This window comes from Elgaria multicarinata, chromosome 23 (genome assembly GCF_023053635.1).
Source record: "Elgaria multicarinata webbii isolate HBS135686 ecotype San Diego chromosome 23, rElgMul1.1.pri, whole genome shotgun sequence".
Taxonomy (NCBI): Eukaryota; Metazoa; Chordata; class Lepidosauria; order Squamata; family Anguidae; genus Elgaria; species Elgaria multicarinata.
The window spans coordinates 6,628,581-6,646,528 of NC_086193.1; the positions used below are offsets into that span (position 1 = coordinate 6,628,581).

A 17,948-nucleotide genomic window follows, 5' to 3' on the forward strand; every position below is an offset into this window, starting at 1 on the left:
ATAAATATTTGAAGAGCTCTCCTTGGAGAGGCGTCTACCCAGCCACTGAGCTGGCCTTTAAGATGCAAAATCTCAGCTGATCAGGTGGTCCTTAACAAATCCCCTCCTTCTTTTTGCCTTTCTCTCTCATCATTCTGACGTCAGGAGCTGTCCACGGGCCTTGGTGCTGAAGCAAAATGGCTGGCTGTTAGACCGAAGGAGGAGCAGCTGCCAACAGCGATTCAGAGAAGTATGCAATTTTCCAGCACGCAACAACGCACATTTTCCTTTCTCAAGTCACATCCCAGCTGAAAAGCCACGACGTCCAGCCAGATTTGCAAGGAGGCCGGAGCTGAGAGACAGAGAATATCACCATGTCTTTGCTTTGTGTTGGAGGTAAGAGACCAAATCCACCAAAGAAAAGAAGTCTTGTGTTTTAAACGCTAATGCAGATGTGGGGTTCATGTTTTGCATCAGATTCCTTGATAATAGGCATGAATGCCTATGTTAACGGGTAGGTTCTGAATGAAGATTTTGTGCTACCGGGGCGTGTAGAAATGAAGGTGTGGAGAAGAAACAGTCAAACAAGCATGTCTGTGGAGTTGATAGATTCTGCCATTGAAGAAGAAGACTGGCCACTGTCCGTATATTATAGGCAGGGGTGTTGGCAAAATGGTCTCCCCACACCTCAGTCTGCTGGGGTTATTTGGGGGGCATGTTTGAAAGGAAGGCTTCCTCTCCATCCTTCATTTTTTTTTTTCTTGAATGGGTGCTATTTTAGTACAGCAGGTTGAGGGTGTGGTGCGCGCACACTCCCAAATACGAATGAACGAGAGCGAGAAAGCGTGTGCAAGGTGGGGGAGACTCGTTCTGCTTTGAAAATCTCGCCTGGGTTTTACAAGGAGCTAGACTGACGAAAGGGATCAGAGCTAAACCTTTCACTTCATTCAGCTTATCCCTCAGATCGTTTTCATTCTGAGATGGTGAATTAATTCCATCCCTTTCTTCCCCCCCCCCTTTGATTTTTCCAAATGCAGTCCTAAAAAATGAACAATTCTCCAGCAATTGATGGCCCTTGGAAGCCTTTCTCTTGCAATCCATTTCTCCTATTTTATGTGTTTCTCTGCCATCCTGGAAAGAAGTTTTATTATTTTATTTAAATGAAGTATTTTTATCCTGCTTCTCAGCCCAAAAGGGACCAGAAGCAGCTTTCATATTATCAGTGAAACAAAACAGTCCCTTCACACCAGTATTTCAATTTAAGAAGACAACACAAAAAGAAAGAGAAAAGGGTGAAAAGCTGGTGTGGGGGGGGAATTAAGTCTTTCAGCAGGCTGGTGGGTCCAGTTACCTTTCTTATCCCCGCCAGTACAGCCTCAATTTAAGAAACGCTTCTCCTATCACACATTCAGGGTGATTGTAGGCAGGTTTTATTTTTCAGCACTGGCTCTGCCTTTGAAATAGTATCAGTATTAACAACCATTCTAATGAATTGAATTTTGGTACTCGTTTCCACAAGACGTTGAGGTAGTTCCTATCTTATATGGATTTAGGATTAAGGATTAAATCAAATTAAGGCAGGAGAGGGTCTATCAACGGCTTCTATCTGGAGCCTCCATGGGTAGGTGCACTATACCTTTTTGAGCATCATATGCCGAGGATTAAAACAATCACCTTTCCACCCGGCTAATGAGCTTTTCTAAAGACATCTGGTTGGCCACTGAAGGAGGAAGACTGCAGGACTAGGTGGAACATTTGGTTTGGTCCAGCAAACCTCTCACGTTCTTGCTAATAAAATAGACCTAGATTGACATGAGTGGGAACAGCCTTTCGTTTGCTACAGTGAAGGTTTCAAGCAAAGATACGCACTTGTCAGTGTTGGACACGTTGTGCCTGCCACACCTGTGTGAAACCATACCCTCTGGCACCCCTAGTCGCTGTTCCTACCATGGGGCACCCCTGAGGAAGAGTTCTGCCCCCACCCACCCCGTTGAGACTGATCCACTGTAAGAGGGAGGAAGAATTGAAATAGTTCTGTTTCTCAGCCTGGCTTGAAACTGTACAGACCACAAGGTTTTTTGCTGGTTAGGGATGTCTGCCCCTCGTGGCTTAAGATGGTACTGCAGGCTTCAACCACATGGACACATTAACGTTAATTAATGCAATTAAAAAACCAAAATAACCCTGAGATGCACAAAGTCTCTTAGTATGCATTGGTATGTGTGCCAAGTTTCAGGTGTTCAGGTTTCATGGTCTTTGGGCTATGGCATTGATGGGCGGACAGATACCCCTCATGTTATGTATTAAAGAAACTGAATTTTCTACCACAACGTGAAATGCCAGTGTGGTGTAATGGCTAAAGTGTCGGACTGGGAGTTGGGAGATCTGGGTTCTAGTCCCCACTCGGCCATGGAAACCCACTGGGTGACTTAGGGCCAGTCACAGACTCTCAGCCCAACCCACCTCACAGGGTGGCGGTTGTGCGGATAAAATTTATTTATTTATTTATTACATTTTCATACCGCCCAATAGCTGAAGCTCTCTGGGGGAAGAGGAGGAGGATTATGTACATCGCCTTGGGTTCCTTGGAGGAAAAAAGGCGGGCTATAAAAGCAAAAATGCAATATAATACAATACAAATGACTATCTCTGGTTTACATGGCATTTCAAAGAGCTTAGCAAATGTATGGAAGTTGGGTCTATTTATTAACGATGAAAGCCAAATGGAGCCCCCATATCCAGACGCAGTCTACCCCTGAATGCCAGATTTATTTATGCCTTTCCTCTAGGCCAGCATGAATAGGTCCCCTCCCGATGTTATCCTCACAACCTGGTGAGGTGGGTCAGTGACTGGCTGAGCACAGCTTTGAACCCCTGTCACTCTGGCCTTAGTCAGCATTCTAACCACTACACCACGCTGTCTCTTTGGGGATCGGCAGCGGAGAATAACTGACAGCCTTGTGGCTTGTTTGTGGACTTCCCTGAGGTATTTGGCCTTTGTTGAAAACGGAGATGCTGGACTGGCGGACGTTTGTGGGCTCTCCCACACTAGAGGCCTTCAAGAGGCAACTGGACAACCATCTGTCAGGGATGCTTTAGGGTGGATTCCTGCATTGAGCAGGGGGTTGGACTGGATGGCCTTGTAGGTCCCTTCCAACTCTGCTATTCTATGATTCTATGATTCATCCAGACAAGTGAATTTTATGCTGCCATCTCCAAAATATTTAACGCAGAAACAAAAAAAAAGGGGGGGGGGGCAGAGAAAATTCAAGGCAGGAGCCTGAAAGGCATATGTCAATTACCTGGTTGAATATTTTATTCATTTGAATATTTTATTTATTTATTTGCTTATTTTGTTCTGCTCTCCAGTCAAAAAGGACACCCAGAGCAGCTTACAAGAATGAATAATTAGACAGCCCCTGCCCTCAAGCTTATAATCTAAGAAGTCACAAGACAGAAGACGTGGGAGGGAGGAGGGGTGGGGAAAGCACGATGGGGGTGCTTGATCCATTTGCCCGGATGGCTGGGAATATAACAATTGAACTCAGCTTTGCACTGCACCTATTGCTTTTCCGGGCTCGCCTGTTTTTTCTTTTCTTTCTGGCTTACTCCTCTTCTTTTCTGTAGTTTCTCTCCTCCTTTTCAGTTCAAGCTTAATGTATATCTTCTCCCTTCCTGTTGGGCCGAGATATTTTCTTAGGCAGTTACATGACAAGACCTACAATCTACAGGGGTGGGTTTATAGCTCGGGGCCAGATCCTGTGCTTTGCATGTACAAGGCGTCTCGAGCTGCTTCTCCTTCTTCTCCTTCTCCTTCCTCTTCTTCTTCGAATCATAGAATAGTAAGTTGGAAGGGGCCTATAAGGCCATCGAGTCCAACCCCCTGCTCAATGCAGGAATCCACCCTAAAGCATTCCTGACAGATGGTTGTCCAGCTGCCTCTTGAAGGCCTCTAGTGTGGGAGAGCCCACAACCTCCCTAGGTCACTGGTTCCATTGTCGTACCGTTCTAACAGGCAGGAAGTTTTTCCTGATCATAGAATCATAGAATAGCAGAGTTGGAAGGGGCCTCTAAGGCCATTGAGTCCAACCCCCTGCTCAATGCAGGAATCCACATTAAAGCATCCCTGACAGATGCTTGTCCAGCTGCCTCTTGAAGGCCTCTAGTGTAGGAGAGCCCACAACCTCCCTAGGTAACTGGTTCCATTGTCTTACTGCTCTAACAGTCAGGAAGTTTTTCCTGATGTCCTGCTGGAATCTGGCTTCCTGTAACTTGAGCCCATTATTCCGTGTCCTGCACTCTGGGAGGATCGAGACGAGATCATGGCCCTCCTCTGTGTGATCCTGGCTGTCCTTCTCCTTCTCCTTCTCCTTCTCCGAAAGACCCTCCTTTGCCTAAGACCCGGGAGAGTGACTGTCAATCATAGAATCATAGAATAGCAGAGTTGGAAGGGGCCTACAAGGCCATCGAGTCCAACCCCCTGCTCAATGCAGGAATCTACCCTAAGGCATCTCTTTAGATGCTTTAGAGATCCCTTTAGAGATCACATCCCTTTAGAGATCACAGTTGATCTCTTCCAGCAGGCCTCTCCAGTAGAATTTTAGGATACTTTTAGTATGCTTTTAGTATGCTTTTAACAGTGTATACTATGTTTTTAATCAGTATTTTATTATTTTATGCTTGCTGTTGTTCACCGCCTCAATCCAATCGGAGAGCCGGGAAGAAATAAATTATTATTATTATTATTATTATTATTATTATTATTATTATTATTAGACAGCAGAGGCTGTTCACAATATGCTGTTCCCAACACACCTGGTTGAGTGTGGGTGATGTTTTGTGTTTTGAATCGCGGGTGATTGTGTTGTCTGAACTCAGCCAGGATGGCTTCTTAACTACCATGAACAACCCAACACCATACCATGGGTTGCTTGTTTGAGAAAAAGTAAGCCATGTTGTTGCATGGATAACAAATGGCCCTGTCTGCGTTCCGACAACATGACAACCCACGGTTCAAAACTACGCACACTTAACCCCTGCGTATGGGAAAACGTGTTGTGTGAATAGCCCTCAAGTTTGATCTGGCAAGGCAGCTTAACTGCACCTTCCATTTGGTTGATGTATTTAGCACCATATTGAATATACTAGGTAAGTGTATGTTTCAAAACTTAGCCTGTTAAAAGCCAGACTTCCCTGTTAACATAGAATCATAGAATAGCAGAGTTGGAAGGGACCTACAAGGCCATCTACTCCAACCCCCAGCTCAATGCAGGAATCCACCCTAAAGCATCCCTGACAGATGGTTGTCCAGCTGCCTCTTGAAGGCTTCTAGTGTGGGAGAGCCCACAACCTCCCTAGGTAACTGGTTCCATTGTCGTACTGTTCTAACAGTCAGTAAGTTTTTCCTGATGTCCAGCCGGAATCTGGCTTCCTGTAACTTGAGCCCGTTATTCCGTGTCCTGCACTCTGGGAGGATCGAGAAGAGAACCTGGCCCTCCTCGGTGTGACAACCTTTCAAGTATTTGAAGAGTGCTATCATGTCTCCCCTCAATCTTCTCTTCTCCAGACTAAACATGCCCAGTTCTTTCAGTCTCTCCTCATAGGGCTTTGTTGCCAGACCCCTGGCAGTAGAATCATAGAATCATAGAATAGCAGAGTTGGAAGGGGCCTACAAGGCCATCGAGTCCCACCCCCTGCTCAATGCAGGAATCCACCCTAAAGCATCCCTGACAGATGGTTGTCCAGCTGCCTCTTGAAGGCTTCTAGTGTGGGAGAGCCCACAATCTCCCTAGGCCACTGGTTCCATTGTCATACTGCTCTAACAGTCAGGAAGTCTTCTACGTAGAACGTCTTCTACGTTAGTGTGTTTATCAGAGTATTGCATTATATGATCTGCTCCCAGCCTTACCCAAAGTCTCCAGCTACATCACCTTCATTCACAAACTGGGCTTCTTAGCCATTGACTTTTTTTTTTTATGGCACGCACAATTAATCAATGGGCACCTGCTGTTACAGAAATAAAGGAGGAGGATATAAGGAAGCCTGCAACCACTGCTCACAAGGGAACCATGCCAACTTGGACTAAAATCCCAGCCCCGTTCTGAGATGATAATAGATCTCTGGGGTTATTTCTTTTCCTTGCCACTGATTGCAGACAAAGGTAGTACAGGAAGCCGGGCTTGCGTCACGGGAAGAGAGGTCGAGATAAGGTGGGCTTAATGAAATTCACAAGCCCTGAGCCCTGCTTCCCCTCCTAATGTTAGCCAAATTCTACCCCTCCTAAAACAGAAGTGAAAGGCTCTATTGCTAATGGTAAGGGGGGCAGCCCCACTCTTCTCCTTCCACCCTCATAGTCTTCTAATTCCTATTCTTCATGGATGATCAGCCCGAATCTCAGACCTAAACATTCTTCAAATCAAATTAATAAAATGGTGAAAGGCTGGTGCAAATGCATGAGTTGGCGAACGGTCTCCTGCAAACCTGAGTTGGACATATAGTGCCCATTTGAGTGAAGCCATAGCTTGTGGAGCCACGTGAGGGTTTTTGTAAGAGCCACGGGGCCAAGCTTGCAAAAAGGAATTATGTGTTAATGGTCATCATTGCTCCGAATGTATAAATCTGAGCTGTCGGGCAAAGCTAGGTGTGTCACAGCCACTGGTGACATGCTGTTGCTGGGACCAATTTATGAATGAGCTATAGATGGATGTTGTCACAGCCGCTGGTGACATGCTGTTGCTGGGATCAATTTATGAATGAGCTATAGATGGATGTTGTCACAGCCGCTGGTGACATGCTGTTGCTGGGATCAATTTATGAATGAGCTATAGATGGATGTTGTCACATCCATCTATAGAGCTGGTGACTTGCTCTTGCTGGGAACAATTTATGAATGAGCTATAGCTGGATGTTTCCAGTGAGTTGGCAGCAGCACTGACACAGTCAGGGTGCTTGTCCTTGGTCCTTTTTTAAAATACTGTGGTTTTTATTTCTCCCCCAAACTAAACATGCGAAGCAGGGATTTTTGCAGTGGTTTTCACTTCAGGTGAATTTGCTTAATTTTTTCCTGAATTTTATTTGTTGATTTGTATATTTATAAAACATCCGTCATATAAGATACCAGTGCACCCCACCCCCCTAAATATCTGCGATTCCACATGCATGAGGGAAGTAAGATCCCTGGTACACAGTTTGAAACTGGTCTCGATTTCATATGAGTAGATTTCCACAGTCTCCCTAAGACGGAGGTGGAATCCACTTCCCATCAGTAACACCCAGATTTACCAGTGGTCAAGTAAATGGGAATTGTAGTCCACCAACATCTGGAAGATGTCTAGTTTCCCACCCCTTCTTTAAGCAGTGAGGCAAAGTGCATTTCTGGAGACAGAGTGGCTGTGTTCGGACACCCCGATAATCAACAGTAAGTTAATAATAGTCAACTCACAGTTGGTTATTTTGTGGGTTCTCCCCACACAATCAAAGATATAACCAACCATGAGTTGGTTATAAGCAACTGTGAATGTCCCTTGCCCTCCCTCCTCCTCTCAATCCTCATCGAACCATAGAATCGTAGAGTTGGAAGGGACCTATAAGGCCATCAAGTCCAACCCTCTGCTCAGTGCAGGAATCCACCCTAAAGCATCCCTGACAGATGGTTGTCCAGCTGCCTCTTGAAGGCCTCTAGTGTGGGAGAGCCCACCACCTCCCTAGGTCACTGGTTCCATTGTCGTACTGCTCTAACAGTCAGGGAGTTTTTTCTGATGTCCAGCCGGAATCTGGATTCCTTTAACTTGAGCCCGTTATTCCGTGTCCTGCACTCTGGGAGGATCGAGAAGAGATCCTGGCCCTCCTCTGTGTGACAACCTTGCAAGTATTTGAAGAGTGCTATCATGATTCCCCTCAATCTTCTCTTCTCCAGGCTAAACATGCCCAGTTCTTTCAGTCTCTCCTCATAGGGCTTTGTTTCCAGACCCCCTGATCATCCACGTTGCCCTCCTCTGAACACGCTCCAGCTTGTCTTTATCCTTCTTGAATTGTGGAGCCCACTCGTATCCCATCATACCTTGCTGCCAAAATTAGAGTTCTGCTAGAGCAACCGCCACTTTGACTGCCCTTGCCTAGGGACTCTGTAGCCGACAAATATAACCAACAGTGCCATCCACACCGGTAGTTTAAATAACCTGCTCAGCACATCGTTGGTTATTTGGCAAAATAACCCCACCATTGGTTAAAAAAAAATCCTGCTTCACAACATGATAACCCACCGTGGGTTAAATAACCCATGGTGGGTTATTTAACCCGTCGTGAGTTATTGTGTGAACTGAATCCAGCCTGGGAGAGTGGCAAGTTTTCACCTCCATATTTAGACATCTGAAAGGTAACGTGATGTTTCACAATATTTATGCGCCACCCTAAACGTGTCTCATCTGATGTAAGTTCTATTCTGACGGAGTTGATTTTTGAGTAACCATACTTGACATTAACAGCTTATTATAATTTCCAATAAATTGAGTTATAACTCAATTATAATATGCCAGGTGCTGGCAGAAGGGTTTTATTGCTTTTAATATTTTAATATTTTATTGCTTTTAATATTTTATTGTTGTAAACAACCTTGCGAGGGCCTTTGTCCTGAAAGGCAGTCAAGAAATGTTTTAAATAAATAAATAAATGTGTATCAGCCATAGTGAAAAACCAGTTTCATTTGCCTGTGGACATGACTGTTTGTCATTTATTTAAGGTGGCCACATGAAAAGGAGGACAGGGATCCTGTATCTTTAATTGTAGATTGACCCTATGAAAAGGAGGGCAGGGCTCCTGTATCTTTAATTGTAGGATGACCCTATGAAAAGGAGGACAGGGCTCCTGTATCTTTAATTGTAGGATGACCCTATGAAAAGGAGGACAGGGCTCCTGTATCTTTAATTGTAGGATGACCCTATGAAAAGGAGGACAGGGCTCCTGTATCTTTAATTGTAGGATGACCCTATGAAAAGGAGGACAGGACTCCTGTATCTTTAACAGTTGCATAGAAAAGGGAATTTCAGCAGGTGTCATTTGTATATATGAAGAACCTGGTGAAATTCCCTCTTCTTCACGGCAGTTAAAGCTGCAGGTGCCCTGCCCTCTTTTAAATCTGGTCACCCTGATTTATTTATTTATTTATTATTACATTTATATAATGCCTTATAGCTGAAGCTCTCCGGGTGGTTTACAAATGTTAAAAACAGTGAACATTAAAAACAAATATACAAAAATTTAAAACCACCAAAAGCATAAAAACAGCAATATCCATTTAAAACAACTATTCTGGGGGTCAATTAAAAAGTCAGCACATGTTTTTAACTGCCTGGGAGAAGAGAAAAGTCTTGACCTGGTGCGGAAAAGATAGCAAAGTTGGCGCCAGGCGAGCCTCATCGGGGAGATTATTCCATAATTGGGGGGGCCACCACTGAAAAGGCCCTCTGCCTTGTTGCTATCATCTCTTCCCCCCACCTACCTCCAAGCCTTTAGCAGTTTTATGATGGCTAGAAACTCAACAGGTATAGTTTTCCTTGACTTAGAATCATATAATCATAGAATAGCAGAGTTGGAAGGGGCCTATAAGGCCATCAAGTCCAACCCCCTGCTCAATGCAGGAATCCACCCTAAAGCATACCTGACAGATGGTAGTGAAGGAATGAGGAAGCCTCACATGGTCGGCTTCTGGCTGCCCCGTTGCTGTCAACCACCCCACTCTTGACTGTGTTCCATGTTTCAATCTCTACTCTGCAAGCTCCTTTCCTTTCCTTTGGGCACTGAAGTAGAGGCTGCCTGGATAACATCTGTCAATCTGGCTTCTCCCGAGCCAGTGCTATTAAGCACCTGAGAGCTGCCCCAAACCACAAATGTCTAGGAAATAAAAACGCATTTAATCAGCCTTGTAATATAGGCAGGGTGATAAATTTAGTCGCTGCTACGCTCTGGAGTTGGTTGTCAGTGCTATTTTTGTCTTGTTAAAATGTTTGTTAAGGCGACATGCTGGCGTGGTTAGCTTCCTCTCCGGAGTCTAGAACACGGCTGTGTCTCCATATGTTGTTGGACTCCACTTCCCATCAGCACAACCAGTTTCCAAACATGATGGGAATTGTAGTCTACCAATATCTGGAGGGCTACGGGTTCCGCACCCCTGCTCTAGAACTATCTAGGTATGTCTAGTTAGAAGTAAATCCAGGGCCGGTGCTACCATAGAGGCCACTCAGGCGGTTGCCTAGAGCGCCAAGCTAAGAGGGGCGCTGGGCACAGCGCAGAACTCATGCGCGTTGGCTGTGAGCCGGCCCGGCCCGAGGATTCAGCTGGGCCTAGGCGGGCGAGATGGCACCCCGCAACCCCCCAGCCGAAGTGAAGCCGAAGCGAACCCCCACTGGGGTGGGGGTGGGTGGCTCCACGTTTGGACTTCCAGAACGCGCCCGGAAGAGAGAGAGAGAGAGAGAGAGAATGTATGGGTGAATGGGGTGCGTGGGGTCTTTGAATGAATGCATGTGTTCATGCGTGTGTTTGTTTGGAGTGAGTGATGCTGAGTGTGCGTGTCTGCGCACGTGTGTGTGTGAGTTGTGGGGGATGATTTGGAGGTGATATTCCTATTAAATAATGCATTTTAGACCCATAGATGTTCCTTTCCAATTTGTTTGCCATAATTGGCATGACGTATTTCTTGCACTTTAAAATAAATTGAGCAGTTTCAAGTTTTGTGCTTCTTATTTTTTCCAGGAAACATATGTTCTTAAAAATCAAAGTTGGCATTTTTTGGGGGGTGTGTGTGTGAAAGTAGCTTCACCTTGCCTAGGCCGCAAAATAGTCTGGCACCGGCCCTGAGTAAATCCCACTGAGTTCAATGGCACTTACTCTCAGGTAGCTCTGCAAAATATGAGTGCAGTCTAAGGCCTTAGTTTAGGGTGACCATATTTGGGAAACCAAAAAAGAGGACACCTAGTGTGTGTGTGGGGAAGCAGCTTTCTGAGTCCTGCAGAAAGTACGTTATTCCCCCGCCACCTTAAAGAACCCGATTGGAGTGGAGGAGGGGAAAGGATTTCATTCTGCACCACCACCATCCACTCCAATTGGGGCCTTTTCTATAATGTCCACAAATGACCCACTTTCCCCTTTAAGACCTCAATTGGAGCTCGGGGTGGGGGAATGATGTGCCTCAAGAAAGCATGTCATTCCCTCCTGCCATGCTAATGGCAGCCTTAAAGAGGAAGGTGTGTCATTCCAGGACATTATTGAAAATGATAGAAAATCCCCCCTGACACCATGGAAAGAACAAAAACCAGGACAAATCCTGACAGTTGGTCACCCTACCTTAGTTAGACGGGGCTTTATCCCAGGGCGATCCCCAAGATTGTCTCTGTGTGTCCACATGACACACAGGGGATCTCAAGACCAGGGAGGGATGTTCCCTCTCTTGCCCTGGGATCTCGCCCTTCCCTTTAGGTCCATTTTTTTCCGTGGAGACCATGGAACGCGTGGCCGGGCGCCGCGGTTTGTCCCGGCTCCTCGCGAGGAGCTGGGACCCATGCATAGGACGGAGCACACCTCAGGAGCCCTGCATCCATCGGGGGTGGGGTGGGGTGAGCGGGGAAAGTAATTATTTTTTAAAAAATTACTTACCTTTTGCACACGAGCGTTCGTGCGCTGCTGTCCCCTTAAGGAAATTTTTAAAAATGGCGGGCGCTACACCTCTCCCTCTGAGGTCGTCGTGCGCCGTGTGTGTACTGAGGGGGAGATCTCGCGAGAAAAATATCACAGGAACTACCCCCCTCCACCTCGCTAGACTGCAAGGTCTAGCGAAGGTAGGGTGACCACATGAAAAGGAGGACAGGGCTCCTGTATCTTTAACAGTTGTAGAGAAAAGGGATTTTCAGCAGGTGTCATTTGTGTGCATACAGCATCTGGTGAAATTCCCTCTTCATCGCAATAGTTAAAGCTGCAGGTACCTTCCTCTCTTTTGTGTTCGTGTTTTTAGGTCAAGAGGGCAGGACTCCTGCAGCTTTAACTGTTATGACAAAGACAAAATTTCACCAGGTGCTACATGCATTCAAATGACACTTGCTGAAATTCCCTTTTCTATACAACTTTAAAGAAACAGGAGCCCTGTCCTTTTCATATGGTCACCCTAGCTAAGGCTTAAATCTCTTAGTAGGAGAGTGGATAGGTCTTATTTCTAGTTGCATGTGCATTCCTGAGTCAATGCATTCAGCCGCCACTGTTCAGGAATGGTGATTCGATGGTGATCCTCGTGATGAGATGGCTTTGTGCGAGGGCCGGGATTTGGGGAAAGTTCCAGGCACATTCCTGTTCTCCGCTACGAAAAATTCAACGCTCTGTACAGGTTTCCTGATCAGATCAGCAAATGGTCAGCAGATACCCCCAATTAGAAACCCAGGTTTGGAAGGGATCTCACGGGTCATCTACTCCAATCCTTGCTGATGCTGTTAATTCCCAATGCTGCAACATTCAAGACTGGTGGCCATCCAGCCTCTGCCTAAAAAACCAGTTCACGGCATTATTATTATTATTATTTATTTATTTATTTATATAGCACCATCAATGTACATGGTGCTGTACAGAGTAAAACAGTAAATAGCAAGATCCTGCCGCATAGGCTTACATTCTAATAAAATCATAATAAAACAATAAGGAGGGGAAGAGAATGCAAACAGGCACAGGGTAGGGTAAAACTAACAGTATAAAGTCAGAGCAAAATCAAGTTTTAAAAGCTTTAGGAAAAAGAAAGGTTTTTAGCTGAGCTTTAAAAGCTGCGATTGAACTTGTAGTTCTCAAATGTTCTGGAAGAGCGTTCCAGGCGTAAGGGGCAGCGGAAGAAAATGGACGAAGCCGAGCAAGGGAAGGAGAGACCCTTGGGCAGGCGAGAAACATGGCATCAGAGGAGCAAAGAGCACGAGCGGGGCAATAGTGTGAGATGAGAGAGGAGAGATAGGAAGGAGCTAGACAGTGAAAAGCTTTGTAGGTCAACAGGAGAAGTTTATATTGGATTCTGAAGTGAATTGGAAGCCAATGAAGCAGCCTGTTCGGCTGTTGAACAGCTTGTAACCTCAGGACAAAGTTCCTTCCTAAAGTGTGTTCATTTATCAGCTTTGTTAGAACAGCTCCTCTGGACCTGTTCTAACTTGTCAATGTCCTTCTGGAAATGTGGTGCCCAGAATGGTACACAATATCATTGTGGTCTCACTAGTGCTGAGTATAGAGGAATAAGGACTTCACGCGTCTCTGATACGATCTGGAGCAAGATCCGGAGAGCCGGATTGAGATTCGGACCCCATTTTGACCCCTTTTCCCCACTTACTTGCCTCCGCGGTGGATGGCGGAGGCAAGTAACTGGGGAAGGGGGGACAAAATGGAGGCCGAATAGGTCCCCCTACCCCCTTACCTGGGTTTGCCGTCCTCCGCCACATGAACCGCGGCAGCAGCGGGCGATGGAGCCAGGTAAGCCCTCTCCCCCTTCCCTGGCTTGCCCCCCGCCCCCCACCCACTTACCTGGCTCTGCTGCCGTCACTGCACGGACTGCGCCGCTGCTGCCAGGTAAGCCCCCTCCCCCCCCCACTTACCTGGCTCTGTCACAGTCTGGGCGGTGGCTTTAACTGAGGCCTAGGCCGAAAGCAGGCCGTGGCCTGCTTCTACCTTGAGGCCTGGGCTTCAGTTGAAGCTGCCTCCCAGACCGCAACGGGGCCAGGTAAGCCCCCTCCCCCTTAGGACACATAACCATAACGCAGTGCAAACTCGGACGTTGATTTAAAAGTCACAGTCAATCGCAAGTACGAATATGCGCATTATTGCGTTCAAAACCCGGCGCTACAGTGAATGGAGGGCTGGGTCATGTGTCCAGAAATGTGTATCTTCGCATTTAGGTCAGGGTAAAGAAGCCATATAAGCAACCCCCTGGTGCTGCAATTGTTAAGTTTAGATCAGCATTTCATAGCCAACCAACCCACCCTGCTGCTCATTCTTCTTTTAAAAAATAATGTGGATGTTTTGTAACAATTTGTTCCAGGCTTAAAATGGATCTAACATTTTCCTGCAACAGGAGGTTTGCTTTGATTTTTTTGAAATCTGGCCAGACATTGTTATGTGGAGCATAACAGAAGAAGACTGGGTAGCACCAAAGCTAACCTGCTTCGAGGAGAAGCGGAGCACATCCCTACTTCAAATACTTGAAAGGCTGTCACACAGAGGAGGGCCAGGATCTCTTCTCCATCCTCCCAGAGTGCAGGACACGGAATAACGGGGTCAAGTGACAGGAAGCCAGATTCCGGCTGGACATCAGGAAAAACTTCCTGACTGTTAGAGCAGTACGACAATGGAATCAGTTACCTAGGGAGGTTGTGGACTCTCTCACACTAGAGGCCTTCAAGAGGCAGCTGGACAAGCATCTGTCAGGGATGCTTTAGGGTGGATTCCTGCATTGAGCGGGGGTTTGGACTCGATGGCCTTGTAGGCCCCTTCCAACTCTGCTATTCTATGATTCCATGATTCTTAGCTAGCTGGCAGGATATGCAAATAGCACAGGACTCTTCTGAACCTTAGAATAGTAGAGTTGGAAGGGGCCTACAAGGCCATTGAGTCCAACCCCCTGCTCAATGCAGGAATCCACCCTAAAGCATCCCTGACAGATGGTTGTCCAGCTGCCTTTTGAAAGTTCACCTCATTTTACTTTCTGAATTTCATGTGTTTGGTTTTTTATCTAAATGGAAAGACGCGCGTTTGGGTGCACGTTTTTTAAAAGTGCGCACCAAAACACATATTTCCACACCATTAATTGAAGTGTGATATGTTCCCCCCATCCTCGAAAATGTACATTTTAAAGTGCATATTTTTCTATTGAAGACGTTCTGTGAACCATGATCACAAGTTCAAAAAATTCACTCCACGTTAGGCATTATAAGGAAAAGAATTGAGAATAAAACAGCCGGGATCGTACTGCCCTTATACAAATCGATGGTGCAACCAGACTTCGAATACTGTGTACTGTTCTGGTCACCGCACCTATAAAAGGATATTATAGAGCTGGGGAAAGTGCAGAAAAGGGCAACGAAAATGATCAAGGGGCTGGAGCATCTCCCCTACGAGGGAAGGTGACATCAACTGGGATGATTTAGCTTGGAAAAAAGGAGGCTGAAGGGAAGACATGATAGAGGTGTACAAAATCATGCATGGTACGGAGAATGTGGACAGGGAGACATTTTTCTCCCTCTCTCAAAATAATAGAACCCGGGGTCATCTGATGAAGCTGATGGGTGGGAGATCCAGGACAAATAAAAGGAAGGACTTCTTCACACAGCGCAGAGTTACATTATGGAACTCACGACCACAAGGTGTAGTGATGCCCACCTATCTGGATGGCTTCAAAAGGGGGTTGGATCAATTCCTGGAGGCGAAGGCTATCCATGGCTACTAGCCCTGATGGTTGTGTGCTATCTCCAGTATTGGAGGCAATAAACCTCTGTGTCCCAGTTGCTGGGGAACATGGGTGGGAGGGTGCTGTAGCACCATGTCCTGCTTGCTCATCCCTGGTTGGCCACTGTGTGAACAGAGTCCTGGATTAGATGGACCCTTGGTCTAATCCAGCATCAGGGCACTTCTGATGTTCTGATGTTCACGCTCAGGGCTTTGAACAGGGCAAGTCCTTATTTTAATGAACTGAAATTAATTTGTGGTACATCCCGAATGGACAGTGGGATCTGTCTTGTGTATGCAAAGCATGTGCTCTTCCACTGCGCTTATTTGTGCCCTGTCCCCTTGCCAAAGTGGTTGGTGGAAGTAAGGAAGGAGGCTCTTTGAGGGAACTCTAGGTTCATCTTGGCTAGGCATAAGGCCCAGAGGAAGCAGACTGCACCACAGTGCTCACGTTAAGAAAGGCAGAACGTTGGAATATGCACTGCATGAAGTGCTGGCTGGAGTTATTCTCCTATAAGGAGCTGTTGTCCCAGCAAAGAACTGCAGCCAACTGAGGCCTTAAGGAACCTGGCGGAGTCTGGTCTTTCAGTGGCTGCACCCATGTTGGAGGCTGACTGCAGTTCTTAAAGGGCATCGGGTTTTGCACACTCATGCTCCTGCATGGCTGAGGGACAAGAAAAGGTGCAGGGAAGTCCTCCTTAGAGGCAGATGATGGAAAAGCTACACCCTCGGGCTGGGAAAGTATGGAAGGGGGCACTTGTCATGTCTAGCCCTGCTCCCCCTGGTCTGGAAGAAGGTGTTTCAGGTGATCAATCAGAATCAGACTCTGAAGTAGAGGAGTCGGTGTCAGACACAGGCCAGCCTGGACCAGTGGGGGAGAAAGCTCTCACAGGCTCTTCACCAGCTGGGAGTGAACCCTCTCCAGCGCTTATCTCCTCCAGGGCAAACAATACACAGTCAGTGGGAAGCCAACATTCTTCTGAGGGGGAGAGCACAGAGAGGTTAGCTGATCCTAGAGTATGCCACAGACTAAAATGGGCAGAGCTAAAGGAAGGTGATAGAAAGTCAGCCCGTCTGGCTTCCCATCAGAAGCCGCCTCAGAACTAGTCTCTCTGAAGTTAACGCGCCTTGGGAAAGGGCTTTCCATTCTTCTTGAAAGGACAATTAGTTTGCATAGTTTTGCCTAGGGGACAGTTCCAAGAGGTTAGACTCTCTTCAGGCGGGAAGAGATGTTTATTGCTTGAATAAAGCTTTGTGGCTCACTTAGCGGTCCTTGTTATTGCCTCCCAAGAAGGCGGGATGTTCTGAGAAACATGACAGTACTGAGGAATCCCCTAGAAGTGCGATGACAAGTCACCTATCTGAACCTTGGGTCCTCAGGGTAGTGTGAAGCCTCAGAACCACGGGGCATGCCGCAATCATGTTCAGCTCAAAGACTGTAGAAACTTCAGTCTTGAATTGAGTAGTAATCACCTGCTTTTCTCTTTCTTCTTCCAGTCAAAAAAGCCAAGTTTGATGGCCCCCAAGGTGAGTCCGTTCTTCTCTTTGTTATCCTACATGAGAAATTATACAACCTAGAGCTTGGTTTCCAAAACAACATTGTCCACCAGCCAGGACCATCTTACTGGTACAGCCAGAAAGCAAGTGCTCTGTCAATTCAATTAGGACTGAGTTCTGAGAAGGCGGTGAAATTTACATTCCATATCTGCCCTGATAGACTAGGACCATAGCTAGACAGGACGAAATCCCAGGGCGACTCCCAGGATCGTCCCTGTGTGTCCACATGATTTATTTATTTATTTATTTATTACATTTCTATACCGCCCAATAGCCGGAGCTCTCTGAGCGGTTCACAAAAATTTAAAACAGTCAAAGTTTAAAACAACAGTATAAAACCATAATATAAAATACATTATAAAAGCTCAACCAGATAAAAACAGCAGCAATGCAAAATTACAAATTTAAAACACCAAGTTAAAATTTATTTATAGACTGTTAAAATGCTGGGAGAATAAAAAGGTGTCTAAAAGCATATAATGTAGGTGCCAAGCGAACCTCCATAGGGAGCTCATTCCACAGCCGGGGTGCCACAGCAGAGAAGGCCCTGCTCCTGGTAGCCACCTGCCTCACTTCCTTTGGAAGGGGCTCACGGAGAAGGACCCCTGAGGATGACCTTAGGGTCCGGGCAGGTACATATGGGAGGAGGCGTTCCTTCAGATAGCCTGGCCCCAAGACGTTTAGGGCTTTAAATGTCAATACCAGCACTTTGAATCGGGCCCGGACCTGGACTGGCAGCCAATGAAGCTGGAAAAGGACTGGTGTGATGTGGTCTTGCCGGCCAGTCCCTGTTAGTAACCGTGCTGCCCTGTTTTGTACCAGTTGAAGTTTCCAGAACGTTTTCAAAGGCAGCCCCACGTATAACGCATTGCAGTAATCCAAATGAGAGGTTATCAGAGCATGGATCACTGTAGTGAGGCTATCTCTGCCCAGATAAGGGTGCAGCTGGTATATCAGCCTAA

General features: G+C 46.4%; 1 protein-coding gene across 1 annotated transcript in view; it reads left to right on the top strand.

Annotated features, from left to right (window-relative positions):
• Positions 1-306: 306 nt before the first annotated feature.
• The window catches only part of UNC13A (unc-13 homolog A), a 166,213-nt gene continuing 148,571 nt past the window's right edge, over positions 307-17,948 (top strand). The window contains exons 1-2 of the mRNA XM_063147208.1: positions 307-375; positions 16,927-16,956. Of these exons, the coding sequence (XP_063003278.1) occupies positions 354-375; positions 16,927-16,956 (52 nt within the window). The 5' untranslated portion in view covers positions 307-353. The remainder of the gene's footprint in view (positions 376-16,926; positions 16,957-17,948) is intronic.